At 43.5% G+C, this 12,714-nt stretch overlaps 1 protein-coding gene across 2 annotated transcripts in view; it reads left to right on the top strand.

Annotated features, from left to right (window-relative positions):
* Positions 1 to 12,714, top strand: part of Pgant9 (polypeptide N-acetylgalactosaminyltransferase 9) — a 111,924-nt gene that overhangs the window by 825 nt on the left and 98,385 nt on the right. For both annotated transcript variants that reach the window (XM_078197405.1, XM_078197404.1), the window contains exon 2: positions 2,066 to 2,264. In XM_078197405.1, the coding sequence (XP_078053531.1) occupies positions 2,066 to 2,264 (199 nt within the window). The remainder of the gene's footprint in view (positions 1 to 2,065; positions 2,265 to 12,714) is intronic.

The following is a 12,714-nucleotide window of genomic DNA, read 5'->3' as shown; positions in this document are numbered from 1 at the left end:
GGTGGAGCAGCTTTTGTAGGTCTTTTTAATCAGCGAACGTCGATTGCTATGCCGAGGAAGTTTGTCTGCTTTTAAACAGGGGATGATGTCGCGGTGAAGCGACTTACGGTGCTGCTGCTATCTAATGGAGACCGTTTCGCGTCGTTCAGGGTGGTAAAGGAGAGCTTGTGTGCCTCTTTTTAGTCGAGTTGCGGGAGACTGGGATCGATTGCTTTGTCGAGGGAATTTGTCGACTTTTTAAATAGGGGATCATGTGGGTCTTTGGATGTTGATAGCAGCTGAACAAAGCTCGCGTATTCCGTAACGAGATTTTAAGCCATTGTGTGAACAGTTGTTATGTGAAACATGTTATTGTTGTTATCTAGAAACAGTCTATTAATTATTCAGACAGACGGCACGCAATTAACTTCGCGTTGCAATCTTTTAAAAATGATCGTTCATTTTGTGTAGATAGAGAGTAGTTTTCAAGTCGCGATGTAAATCGATATTCTGGCACTTTGAAAATGTATGAAAAATGTTATTTCACCATGGAATTTGCAAGTGCTGGCACGGCGAGTTCTCGCGATTAATCGATTCGGTAGGTGGAACGCTGACATGGTCAATTGTCTCGCGACAGGCAATTTTATGTTTCGAAGAATCGCCGGAGCGGAGCCGAACTTTCCAGACGGCCATTAGGTGTACGTCAGCCGGAAGAAAAGTATAATTCGGAAAACGTGTAGAGGCAGGTCGTGTAGAGGAGGAAATAGGGGTTGAAATTTTTGAAAGAAAATCCAGCCGGCGCGGTAAGCGCGCGAGCGCGCGCGAGGCCGGTGATGCACGAGGGTAGTTTCACGGTGGCGAAGTTCACAAGCGGCCCGCAGGCCGTTAGAGCAATTTGTCGCGGTCTTTATTGCCCTGCCGGGGCCCCGTAGTCGCCATCCGGGGATCAAATTATTTTTCGGACGAGCCGAGCGGCGCCGCGAGAGCCGAAAACTAGACGTCCCGGGCACATACTCCGCTCGCGTCGGCTTCGCCTCGCGCGCCTCGCGCGGCTCGCAAAGTAAAACGCCGGTCGATGCGGCGAAAGCTCTTAGAACCGTGGAACAGCCGTGCAGCGGATGCACGAAACGTTTTGAAAATTCAATTCGCGCCTCTCTTTCTCCTTTTTCCTCCAACGTTTCCGCTCCGCCGGCTCGGATCCGCGTCGCGCGTCGCGCGTCGACTTCCGTGTCCTTGTCTTTTGATTACCTCGGCCGCGTTCACCGCTTTCTTTGAGACCTCGGCCCGCGTCCGCGCGACTATTTTATTAGGAAATCGGAAAGGTGGAATGAAGTTTCGCTTCGTCGAAGCGCCGCCGTGCTGTCCTAGATTGCGCCGTCGTGTCGTGTCGCGTGAGAAATGTAATACGCCGGGAGTTCGTTCGCGCGAACCTCATTGGCCGGAAACAAGGCAGGGATCGGTCGATTGTTTTCGATCGTAGGTGTTGATCAAGACTCCATCCGCCTCTGTCGTTCGCTCGATCCTCTACTCAATTCTGTTTAATAAAATAGCAATTTGCAATAGGAAAGATGGTGAAATAAATTGAAAACATTTGGACATCATTTTAAACGAATTGATTTTCTCCGTCTTGGACCGAGCTTTTATTTTTATTATTGCTCGGAACAACTGCGATATCTACGAAATTATTCTTACTTATTATCTAATAGACTAGTTCCTTTAACATATAAAAAAAGATTGAAGTCATTTGGAACAATTTTGAGGAAGCTATTCGATTTTAAAAGGTGCGCAATTTTACAGAGATTTTTACAGAGGGCAGCACGTCGCGGTTTCCACAACGAAAAAGCTCGATCAATTGTTACGCAGTCTTCAAAATAAGTTTAAACAAATTAAAAATTCACGTGACAATAATTGTGCTGCCATCAACGCAACCGTAACACAATTTACCCTAACATAAATGTTGCAATTGAAGTAGAATGTTCATTTTTCAATTTCTAGAGAACTTAAACTACTCTCGGATTTATTTATCATTGTTATGCATTCTTCTATTGTTATTAATTGTTACTGATTATTGTTAACGGTGTCTCAGGTGGTGGAGTACTCGCCGCCCCTCGTGAGCAGGATCCCAGCGCAGCCGGTGAAATGGGGCGACCGGTAATTCTGCCAAATAACTTAACTGCCGAGACGAAGAAGCTCGTCGACGACGGATGGTTGAACAACGCGTTCAATCAGTACGTCAGCGACTTGATTTCTGTTCATCGGACGCTACCCGATCCTCGCGATCCATGGTGAGTGAATCGCATCTTGTTTAACGCATTGCGCACAATTTACAAACCCCTTGCCGTACTTTGACTCACATTTCTTCAAGGAATTCCTTGAAGATAAATAGATAATTATCCTAATAATAATTCCTAGATAATTATCTAGCTAATTTCTGAGATGCTAAGACAAAAAAGACAGGTGTAGTAGCATGATAAAAAAATTAACAATAATGCACCGTATAATAAAAGACAGAAATAGCGTAATTTGTGTACAAGAGTAACCGATTGCTTTAATTTTATCGCCTCGCGATCCATGGTGAGTGAATCGCATCTTGTTTAACGCATTGCACACAATTTACAACCCCTTGCCGTACTTTGAAGAGAGTCAGAGATTCACATTTTTTCAAGGAATTATCTAGCTAATTTCTGAGATGCTAAGACAAAAAAGACAGGAGTGGTATCATCAAAGAGATAACAATAATCCACCGTATAATAAAAGACAGAAATAGCGTAATTTGAGTACAACAGTAAGCGATTGGTTTAATTTTATCGCGTTCGCGTTTCTCTGTTTCGCTCCGCGTTCCTCCAGTAATTATCCGAAATGACTCGAGCAAATCGAACGTCTCATCGTTTCTCGCCACGGCTGGGCCATTAGCGGGCGAAGAATTTTAAGGGCCAATTAGATCGGCGAACAATCGCGAGGCGGGCGCTTCTCGCGCTAGACGCCGGGGGTAGCGCGGCGCGATAAATTAGTTGGTAGCGGGTCGGGTAATTTATCCGCGCGGCATATCGCGCTCGCGAAATTACTTTCTCCGTGTCAACGGGAAGTAATTCGGACAATTTGTTAACAAGAAGTCGCAATAACGCGGCATCGCTCCGCGCCGAAGCGTATTAATGCCGGCCGCGTTCTCCTCTCCTGCTTTCGATACACTGTTCCGCTCGGTTCTCTCGAGCGAGGCCCGCGAGCTCCTCGGCCCCCGTTTTATCGCGGCGGTTACGTAACTCGGCGCGCAGGGTGCCTTGAAACATCCTTGAATATTTGATCCGGCTTTCCTACGGTTTTGCCAGGGCAAATCCGCGGAGGCCGCGGGGGCCGCGGGGGCCCGCGATGTTTGACATGACTCGAACTAAATCTACCGGCGGGCTAATTGAATGAAATAATAACAAAGGAACGGGGTTCAATTACCCGGATAACGCAGCCGGCTCCCCGAATTATCTCGTGTTTTATCGAGGATCCCTGGCCGGCACGCGGCTCCCATCGGGATACAACCGTTCGTTCGTTCGAAGGTCCCGAAACGGAGGAAACGAACGCGAACAAGCTCTCTCTCTCTCTCTCTCTCTTTTTCTCTGTCGGTTTACGCGCGCACAAATGAAAGAATAATACAGTGTTTGCGGAGTTACCGTAATTGGATCCTGTTCCGTTGGCTTCGCTTCTTATAATACCGTATCGGTAGCGAATACAACCCTCGACCGTGGCGGCTCGTTGTTTGATTTCGTAAAAAGTCAAATATCCAGCTCGATGAAACAATAAATAGCAAATCTAACGTCACGGCCAATTTACCTCTTCTTCGTTAGCACTTTTTCTTGCCCGCTTTTTAATCGCGGTTCGTAGACCTTTTTCTTGAAACCTAATTCTCTCGTCTCGTTACAATAATTGATAATTATAATAATTGATGATTATAATAATTGATAATTATAATAATTGATGATTATAATAATTGATAATTATAATAATTGATAATTATAATAATTCTGTAGAGTGTGCAGGAGATTCTTTTTTCGTAATGTCTGCCACCTACGCAGTTATGATAACAATTATAAATTATATAGGTGTACAGTTTAGTACAGTTTAGTTATAATAATAATTATAAATTATAACAGATAGTTTATAATTAAATTATAACCAGTGCAGTTTCTTTTATTGGTCAATTTTAAATTGGTCGAAGCATTAGCATTTTTTAAGATATTAGATAATGATTGGATATAGATGTACACTTTAGGTTTAAATTAATTAGTTTATTAAGCGATATCGAATTTTTCGAAAAACTGGACCAACGCCGCGTTCAAAATGCACGGGCCGTGTCATCGCGACCGCCGATCGGCCCTATTTAACGCCGCCGAAAGCCTGTAAATCGGGGCCACCTGTTCGCGGACACCTGCGCGTCGGTTACACCCTTATTCGAGATCGGCCCGCCCGCTCGCCCCCCCCCCCTTCCGCCGACTCCTGATAATGCTGGTTAATATCATGTAAATTGTAATTAATATTCATGGGGGGTTAATTCGCCGCCGGCTGCGAGCACACGGCTGGGAGCACGGCCGCAAGCCGAAGTTTTACCGAGAATTTACCGGCTCGCCGGCCGGCATATTTCGGGGGAAAGGGTGGCGCGCGACGATCCCCCACGATCGGCCCCGGTTAGATATCGTCGCCACGGCCCTCCAGGCCCTTGTCGCAGAAATAAATCGTCGGCCTTGAGGCGACCGGCCCTTAAAGATTTATTACGGAACTACGAAGAACGGAGCCGGACGATACGGCCAACCCTCGCGCGATAAATCGACCACGGTCTCTTGATATTTCGTCGAAACCTCGCCGCGTGTTCCGCCTCTCTTGTTCCCATAGGTTCGGAACCCTTTCACGTGTTTCCCGGATCTCACGCGACGACGTCCTTCGACCTTCCTGTTTGTCGATCGGTGGCTCGATAGCGGCGAATCGTAGACTCGTCTGATTTCGGAATCGTGCGAAGGGAGTGCCGAGTTTGAGCTACAGCCCTGACCAAATCGATTAGGTATCGATTATTTTTATTATTGCGAGAATTATATAGCTGGGCCATTATTTTTATTGTTCTTATATTAATTTAAAGCGGCGAGAATTTTGGGGGATTTAAGGGTGGTTTTACGCTGTCACGTGGATTTAAAAAATTAGAGTTCAATGTAGATTCGAAATAATAAGTTTTTAAATATTGCTAAATTTTCCTGACACGTTTATTTGTGTTTTATTTAACGGTGATGATATCGTTGCAAGAATCAGCATGTAAAACTTAAATGAACATGTATCTTTTCGTTCCAATAAATTTAGTAGATTAAAAATAATAGGTTCTTAAATATTGCTAAATTTTCCTGACACGTTTATTTGTGTTTTACTTAACATAATTTTGATAATACGTTGCAATAATTAAAAAGTTAAATTCAAGTCGATGTTATCCAAAGTTGCGTGAACGCGTCGAAAACGTAGATCGCTTTGAAATCGGCGAGGGAAGAGCAACGAATTAATCAGCGCGACCGGTAAAAAGCCGTGTAATCGCGTCGAGCAGTTAAGAAATTGATGAAAGTGTTAGCGAGCCGGGCTTTTTTTTTTACCGCGATCGACGGGAACGAATTCAAACAGGGCGTCGATTAATGAACAAATTCACCTTAATGGATCCTATTTCAACGGCGCCCGTGATTCGTGAATATTCAACCGGCCCCGACCGCCCCGACATATTCATTAAGTTGCAGGAAGAGAAAGTTTATCCGTAACAGATCGTTTAATTGATTTCACGGTTCGCCGGCCGGTTCGCACAGGGCGATTCCACGCCGCGCCGCTGAGACACGAATTTATCGCTGCTCCTCAAGGAACCCCTCAATTATGCAAAACAAACTCGATACTCTGCCTTTTAAATAATATCAAACGGGTTACCGCGGCGAATCTAGCCCGCGTATTATTTGCTATACTCCGGTTACGAAATCGGAAACAATAAAATATCGATGGTCGAATTACAAAGTAGAGATCGTTCGGTTCCACGTTATTAGTCTAACATCAAATAATATTCAAATAGTTTATTTTTCAATAATAAGCAGGGTATAATAAAGCTTAAATAAATAGATATTTAAAAATACTAGGTTACATCTTTTAAAATGCGTCGTGGTACCGAATTAAATAAAATCGAGAAGAAAATTATTTTAAATTAAAAAAACCATGCAAGCATTTCGCAGAATAATACAAAATATCGTAATTAATAAGGAGAAGTCGAAATTTAATAAAAAACTTTTTCAAAGACCCCGAGAATTACGGTGTTTTCTGCGCGAACGATACCTGAGAACAATCTGTACGTCTGCGGTGACGCGAACGATGCTGGGAAATCCCTTGCTGAGTTTTCCGCGGGTTGTCCGGGGACTCTCAGACATTCGGACATCATCGTGTCAATAATAAATCGTCGGGACAACGTTCGGGCGCGCGCGAGCTGCAAGCTGTAAAAGAAGCTCGGCTCATGATTTCTTAATGCTGCTTTATCCGGCCTGGGCCGCGCGATGGTACTGGTCACTCCCAGTTCCCTTTCCCGGGCCACCGTAGACCGTGAGTCACGGAATAACGGAGCAACAATTACCGTGATGTCACTCGGCGTTAAATATTCAAGGGAGAGTGGTGTCTGGACATCGCGGGGTGTGTGTGACTCGAATTCGGAAAGCCTCGCACGAATTGTGCCTTCATTGTTTTACGTTGCCGATATATTCCGGATAAATTTAGTTAAATATTAAAAAGGGTGTACGGAAGACTTCTAGCATTTTATTGCGAATTTTATTGCAAATTTTATTGCAAAAGCATGGTTGATGCTTCGATAAGTAATTTCAAAACGAAGGCGTAACAAAGCTGATGGACAAACGTGTACCAAATTATAACAATTGAATAATAGAAGCAACAGACGGCAGAATTTTTATTACGAATAGCAATAGTTTGGTCTCAGATTTCTTTTCTGAATCGCGTCGATAGGTCGAAACTATAGCGACGTACCGAGTATTGTCGTAAGCGCATGAAACGGCGATCCATTGACCAAATATCCCTGAATAGGCGAGTATAGCGGTGATAGCGGTTGCGAAATGATCGGTGACAGTGGCAATTCCGGGCGCAGCCTTACGTCAGAAACGGTATTGACAGTTGAAAGGAAAAGTCAGCGGTGTATGAATAGCATTTTTCCCGGCAGTGTGCGCCGTGATTCGCGAAGCGAGTAACGCGGGCTACGGATCCGAGAAGTTTCCGTCACAAAAGGCCGTAGACCGAGCATTGTGGTCGTTGCGGAACAGGCAACGGGCGAGACAATGTGAAATTAGAACTGGTTCTAATTTCATACTTCGCATACCGCGGACCGCGCCGCGAAATCGAACGGAGAGTCGCGTGTACGCGATTAGGGGCGACGCGAGGAAGACGGCCGGGCGAGCCTCGGATGTTTCATTAAAATTCTATCGCGCTATAATCGCCACCGAAACGCGCTCGATTTAATAAGAAACTTTCGCCGAAAGTTTTGTTAGTTAACGCGATTCATGAATGATAGTAGGCAAGTTGGAGCTCCTGAGAGGCTTTCCGGAGAATTAGTTTCTTTCGCTGCCGCGACCCTCCGGGGGTCGCGAGATCCGTTCACCCCTCTGGAACCGGAATATTATACGGCTAGGAGTCGATTAACTATTCAAATAATTCGCCCGAATTAAAAGTCACGATTTTTATATTTTTTTTTGTTTTTTTTTTCTGTTTTTTTTTAGTTTCGCCGAAAAGAAATGACGAGTCCCGCGTAAATAATTCCGTTATCGATTTTATGCATTTATTGTAGCGGTGGCTGTACCGAAACGCAATAGCAGAAAAACATTGATGAATATTCAATGGGCCGCCGATTTGGTTTTTCGGCGGCCGAGTTATTTAGTAGAATAAATGAATTTCCGCTTAGTTTAGATTTTTATTGAAAGCAGTCCGCTGGAAGTTCCGAACTTATTGATACTAATCAGTGGGAATTAATATTAAAATTCGTTCGCTAGAATTCAGCTACCAGAGCTATTCATTGATTCATTTTTATTTTTCACAAAATTAAAGCCTATTATTGCATTGCATAAATCTAATCGATTTTATAAATTCGGAATTAAATTAGAAAAATTCATTGTCGAAGCCGCAACGTCGGCCAAATCGTCGGTTTTTATGGGAATGCATAAACGTCGGCGGAGGGATAAACAAATTCCGTGACGCGCCGATGTTTTACGAGGTAGTGCAACGACGTTTTCGCGTCGGACGTTACTAACAAGCGTTTCTAAGAACGTGAAATACGCGAACGAGCAAAAGAAGGGTCCGCGTTACGGCGTGGAACAATAAAAACCATTCCTAAGGAGTGGTGAAATTATTGCCCGGACGAGTCGACCACGGTGTTCATAACTTCTCGTTAAGCGAGCCAGACAGATTTTTACCTTCTTGCCGACCTCTGCGCTCTCGTTCGCGAAACTGCAACGCGCGTACCATCTCTCGTCGCAACATTTCAGGCTTTTTGCTTCTTATCACTTAACCCTCCGTCCGCAAACCATATTTCTGCCGACCGAATAAAATGGCGGACGGCCTGTATGGACATGGGGTAGCCATTATTTCATTTCGTAATTCTAAATACACTATACTATATTATACTATACTATTCTATATTATACTGTACTATACTATATTATACTATACTATTCTATATTATACTGTACTATACTATATTATACTATACTATACTATATACTATACTATATTATACTATATTGTACTATACTATACTGTACTGTACTATACTATACTATATTATACTATATTTCCGCTTACTGTACTATATTATATATTTTACTTGTGCATTAGGGTGGTGGAATTGATTACTGTGATTACTACTTACTTCTTACTAAACTTCTTTATTTTATTTATTTTTCAATTTCTAATCCCTCATTTTGTCTTTTATGTAAAAATAATTATTTTAAAAAATGAACCAAAGGCATAGCAATTGATAATACCACAGTAACTAGGTCCGTTGTTCTAGATGTTCTTAACCCTTCATCTGCAACCTTCTTTCTATCAACAAAACAATATCGCAAACAGCACAGTACAGGTCAAGTGTCACCTGCAGTATCTCATTATCCAAAAAAAGAAACTCCGAATGACCCGCCTGGAAATCGGAAACAGGTGAGAACGATCGACGGACGATCAAAACCCAGTATTTCGTCCGCTGTCAGCAGCGTCATCGATCCGCGGAATCGTTGTTTTTTCCTCCGAGCGCAGCTAATTCGTAGGAGACGAAGGAGAGAGAGGTCGGGGAAGGCGCGGGGGTCGCGACAATTGTACGCAAACTAAATAAACCCGGGGCCGACTGGTAATTGAAAAATATTGGCGACCCAGCATTGGCCCGCCAGACGCGCAAACGGAAGTCGGCCGGTCAAGCTCTCGCGCGGCCAGCTAGCCCGGCACACCGGCCGCGCATACTTTTTCATTAACGTTCCCGCGTTTCCCACCCATCTACTCTACCCGCGCTCCGCGTCTCGCCGGGACTAAATTAACGGCGCGCAGTTGCTTGTTCCCAGAACAAAGGGAGGATCTCGAATCCGTGGCCCGCGCCGCGCGCCGCCGCCGCCGTGGTGCCGAGGGACCGAGAAAGATGAGAATAAATAATTGAGCAGGTTATTTGACTCGGCGGCCGCCCGGGACGCCTTGCATTCGCACCGGGTCAATCTTAACCCGGGCCGAAAAACTCGTTAGCCGATAACGTGCTCGAATCCTGCATATTATGGACAAAGGAGAGTTGATTAACCAGTTAGCTGCCTCGATATATTTTGCTACGCGTTTTATCGATTATACTGAGTGCAGTCGTTTTGACAATTGTTCTAAAATTACCCTAATGCGTGCGAAATTTATGAATATGTAATCGTAAGCATTTTGACAGAAATCGTAGAAGAAGTATTTTTATTATAAGGTGTAACAATTGTAATTATAAGTCGTTTTGGTAAAGTATGTAATGGTAATTTCAAATATTTATGGTGTAATATTTTTATTATAAGGTGTTATAATTAAGTAACTGGTTAATTATATCTACATTTATAGATATGCATTTTTATATCCAAAATTGGGATTTTCGTACTAAATAACAATTTTATGCACCGATAGCGAGACGCGAGAATTGCATAGAATTTTACATCGTGTCCGAAATATAATTTCCAATAACATCTCGATATAATTTTAAACATTTCCGCCGCCACGCGTTCGATCTGATTTTTATCGTCGGCGCAGCAAAGAATTTTTCAAAGTATCGAATTCACTGGTGAAACACAGAGCAGCGAAGCTCTCAAAGGAATTCCAGAAGCCCGTCCCGCCGTTTCCAAATTATCGGCAATACCAAAAGCGGGAGTAAATAATTTGTCCGTCTCCTATTTTGTAAAATTAACAAGGTTTATTTCGCGTAGAACACCGCGTGTTTCTTTTGTCGAAAAATATGTAAACGCGGGCGGGTGGATTTTATTGAATTCCTTGGCAACTTTGATGGAACACCGGATTAATAGAAATACCAGCTCCACCCGAATAAAATTGGCTGCTTTCAGCGTCGACTTTGATTAAAATACTTCGTCAGCGTCTCAATACTTTGAGGCATCGTTCTATTCGATGAGCACACGAAGTTAATACCCCTTTTCGAATGGTATGCCTTTGGGGGCCGACGCAGCTCGAGCGAAATTGGAATTGCGTATTGCCGCTGTAATGAGTTACTCGGAAAATAGAAAAGCAATTTTGACTGGGTGCCCTCTCTCTCTCCTCGGATGATAGCGCCGGAGAGGGAGAGAGAACTAGAGAGAGAGAGAGAGAGAGGGGAAGAGGGAGTGGCCGGAAGAAATAAGTTGGCGGCGAGGCCAAATCGCTTTCGTATGCGGAACGATAGATTGAAACTCGTTCCTCTGACCGCCCATCATTTAATATATCTTTCTACTCCTTACTACCGAACCTTCTAATTCGCTGCTCGCGTCTTTGACGAATTTATTCCACCCTCCGATGCTAATAAATGGAACTGCAAGTATTATTATTATCGTCGACTTAGAACTCAAATTTCAGCGTATCGAGGCATCATTCTAAATTATTTAAAATTCTTAATTTATTCAGTGGCGTCTATTCTTAAGAGGCAAAAATGCAAAATATCTTTATTCTGCTTAAATAAATCAATAATTATTACAATTTGTATTAGCTTATACTGTATCGGAAATATTCTGGTGATATCTGTCAAAATAATTTTCGAACGGGTTGCAACAATTTTAATAATGACAGAGTCGCCGCTGCGAAGAGTTAACTAACAAACGAAGCGCGGAAAATTCGACGGGAGGGTTGATAGTCGAAGCGGAGGACATTGTGCGCGGGGAGGAGGAGGGTTTCGATGTAGTTTCGCCGGGAAGCCGGGAACAACGTCGAAGCCGGTAAGATGAAACAGGTCCCTCTCTTCGTGGACCGTGAACGAAAATCCAAACAAGATGACTCGAAATAAAGCAGCAGCCGGTTGCCCCGATGGCTGCCGGGTTGCGCGCCATGGAATTATTTGCGAAGAGCAATTTCTCCCCGGTTCCCAATCAAGACGCAGAGACCACCACGGCGAAGCCAAACACGGAACGTTATCAAACGGAGATACCTTGAGCGTCGGCTGCCTGGCGATCGCGGAGTGATTTTTGCCTCGGCGAGCGAGGGCTGCAATTAAATTTCTTGGCGATGCGCAACCGGAACGCTATCTAAAACAATGAAGAACCGATCGAAGGGGAAATAAACGTTGAATAATAAAATTCTGTAGTTGAGCTGATCGAGCTGATTCAGTTGATCGATCGCGGGATAGGAGATCCCCCGTCTCTTCGAACGTAGTTCCGAATGTCTCGCGATTAAATGTTCCTCGAATTAGAGTTTCGTTCTGTTGTGGCGTAACGACGTCACAGTTATTGAATTTCACGAACTTGCAATCGTGTTACTGTCTCCCGTTCCCCGCTATATTCGGCGGGATTTCGGCGAAGTTGTAACGTTTCTGGTTCTACGGTCGGACCGCGCGCGAGCACAAGTTCCCGGGGATTCTTGATAAAACACATTGGGTCTCTGTCGAATTAAAACTCGGGCGATCGGGCGCGTTCGCTGTTTTCCCACGGATGAAACTTTATTGTCCCGGTCAAACGTTTCGCGCAATGCAATTCGATGGCGGAGCGAAATCAAAGTGGACGAGTAATAAATTATGTAAGCCGTTCAGACGTTTCCTCTCAGGCTTCAATTAGTGTATCGGCTTTATTATATAAATTTTTATTAGCGTATCAATTTTTATCACTCGATAAAAATAAGAATGAAGGTATTTTTGGAATGACGAGAGCAAACGCGGCGCGTTTAAGACAAGTAATCACGACGTCAGAGCTTTATCTGAATTTCAAAGTGTTGATGGACGAGAGGATTTATGACTGGCGGGGATAAATATTATTTTTGGAGCAGATTTTAGTCTGAAGGACAATCAATGTCACATATTCGAACGTGATTTGTTTTGGTCGAGCTTTAAATTGATTCCAGAGCTCTTAAAATAATTCTAGAGCCTTTATATTAATTTGAGAGATTCTAAATTAATTCGAGAGATTCAAAATTAATTCTAGAGCTTTTAAAATAATTCGAGAGATACAAAATTAATTCTAGAGCTTTTGAAATAATTCTAAAGCTTCGAAATTAATTCTAAAG

Source organism: Augochlora pura, chromosome 3 (genome assembly GCF_028453695.1).
Source record: "Augochlora pura isolate Apur16 chromosome 3, APUR_v2.2.1, whole genome shotgun sequence".
In the NCBI taxonomy this organism is placed as follows: domain Eukaryota; kingdom Metazoa; phylum Arthropoda; class Insecta; order Hymenoptera; family Halictidae; genus Augochlora; species Augochlora pura.
The sequence above is the reverse complement of the archived record's forward strand: the minus strand, read 5'-3'. Positions and strand labels throughout refer to the sequence as shown.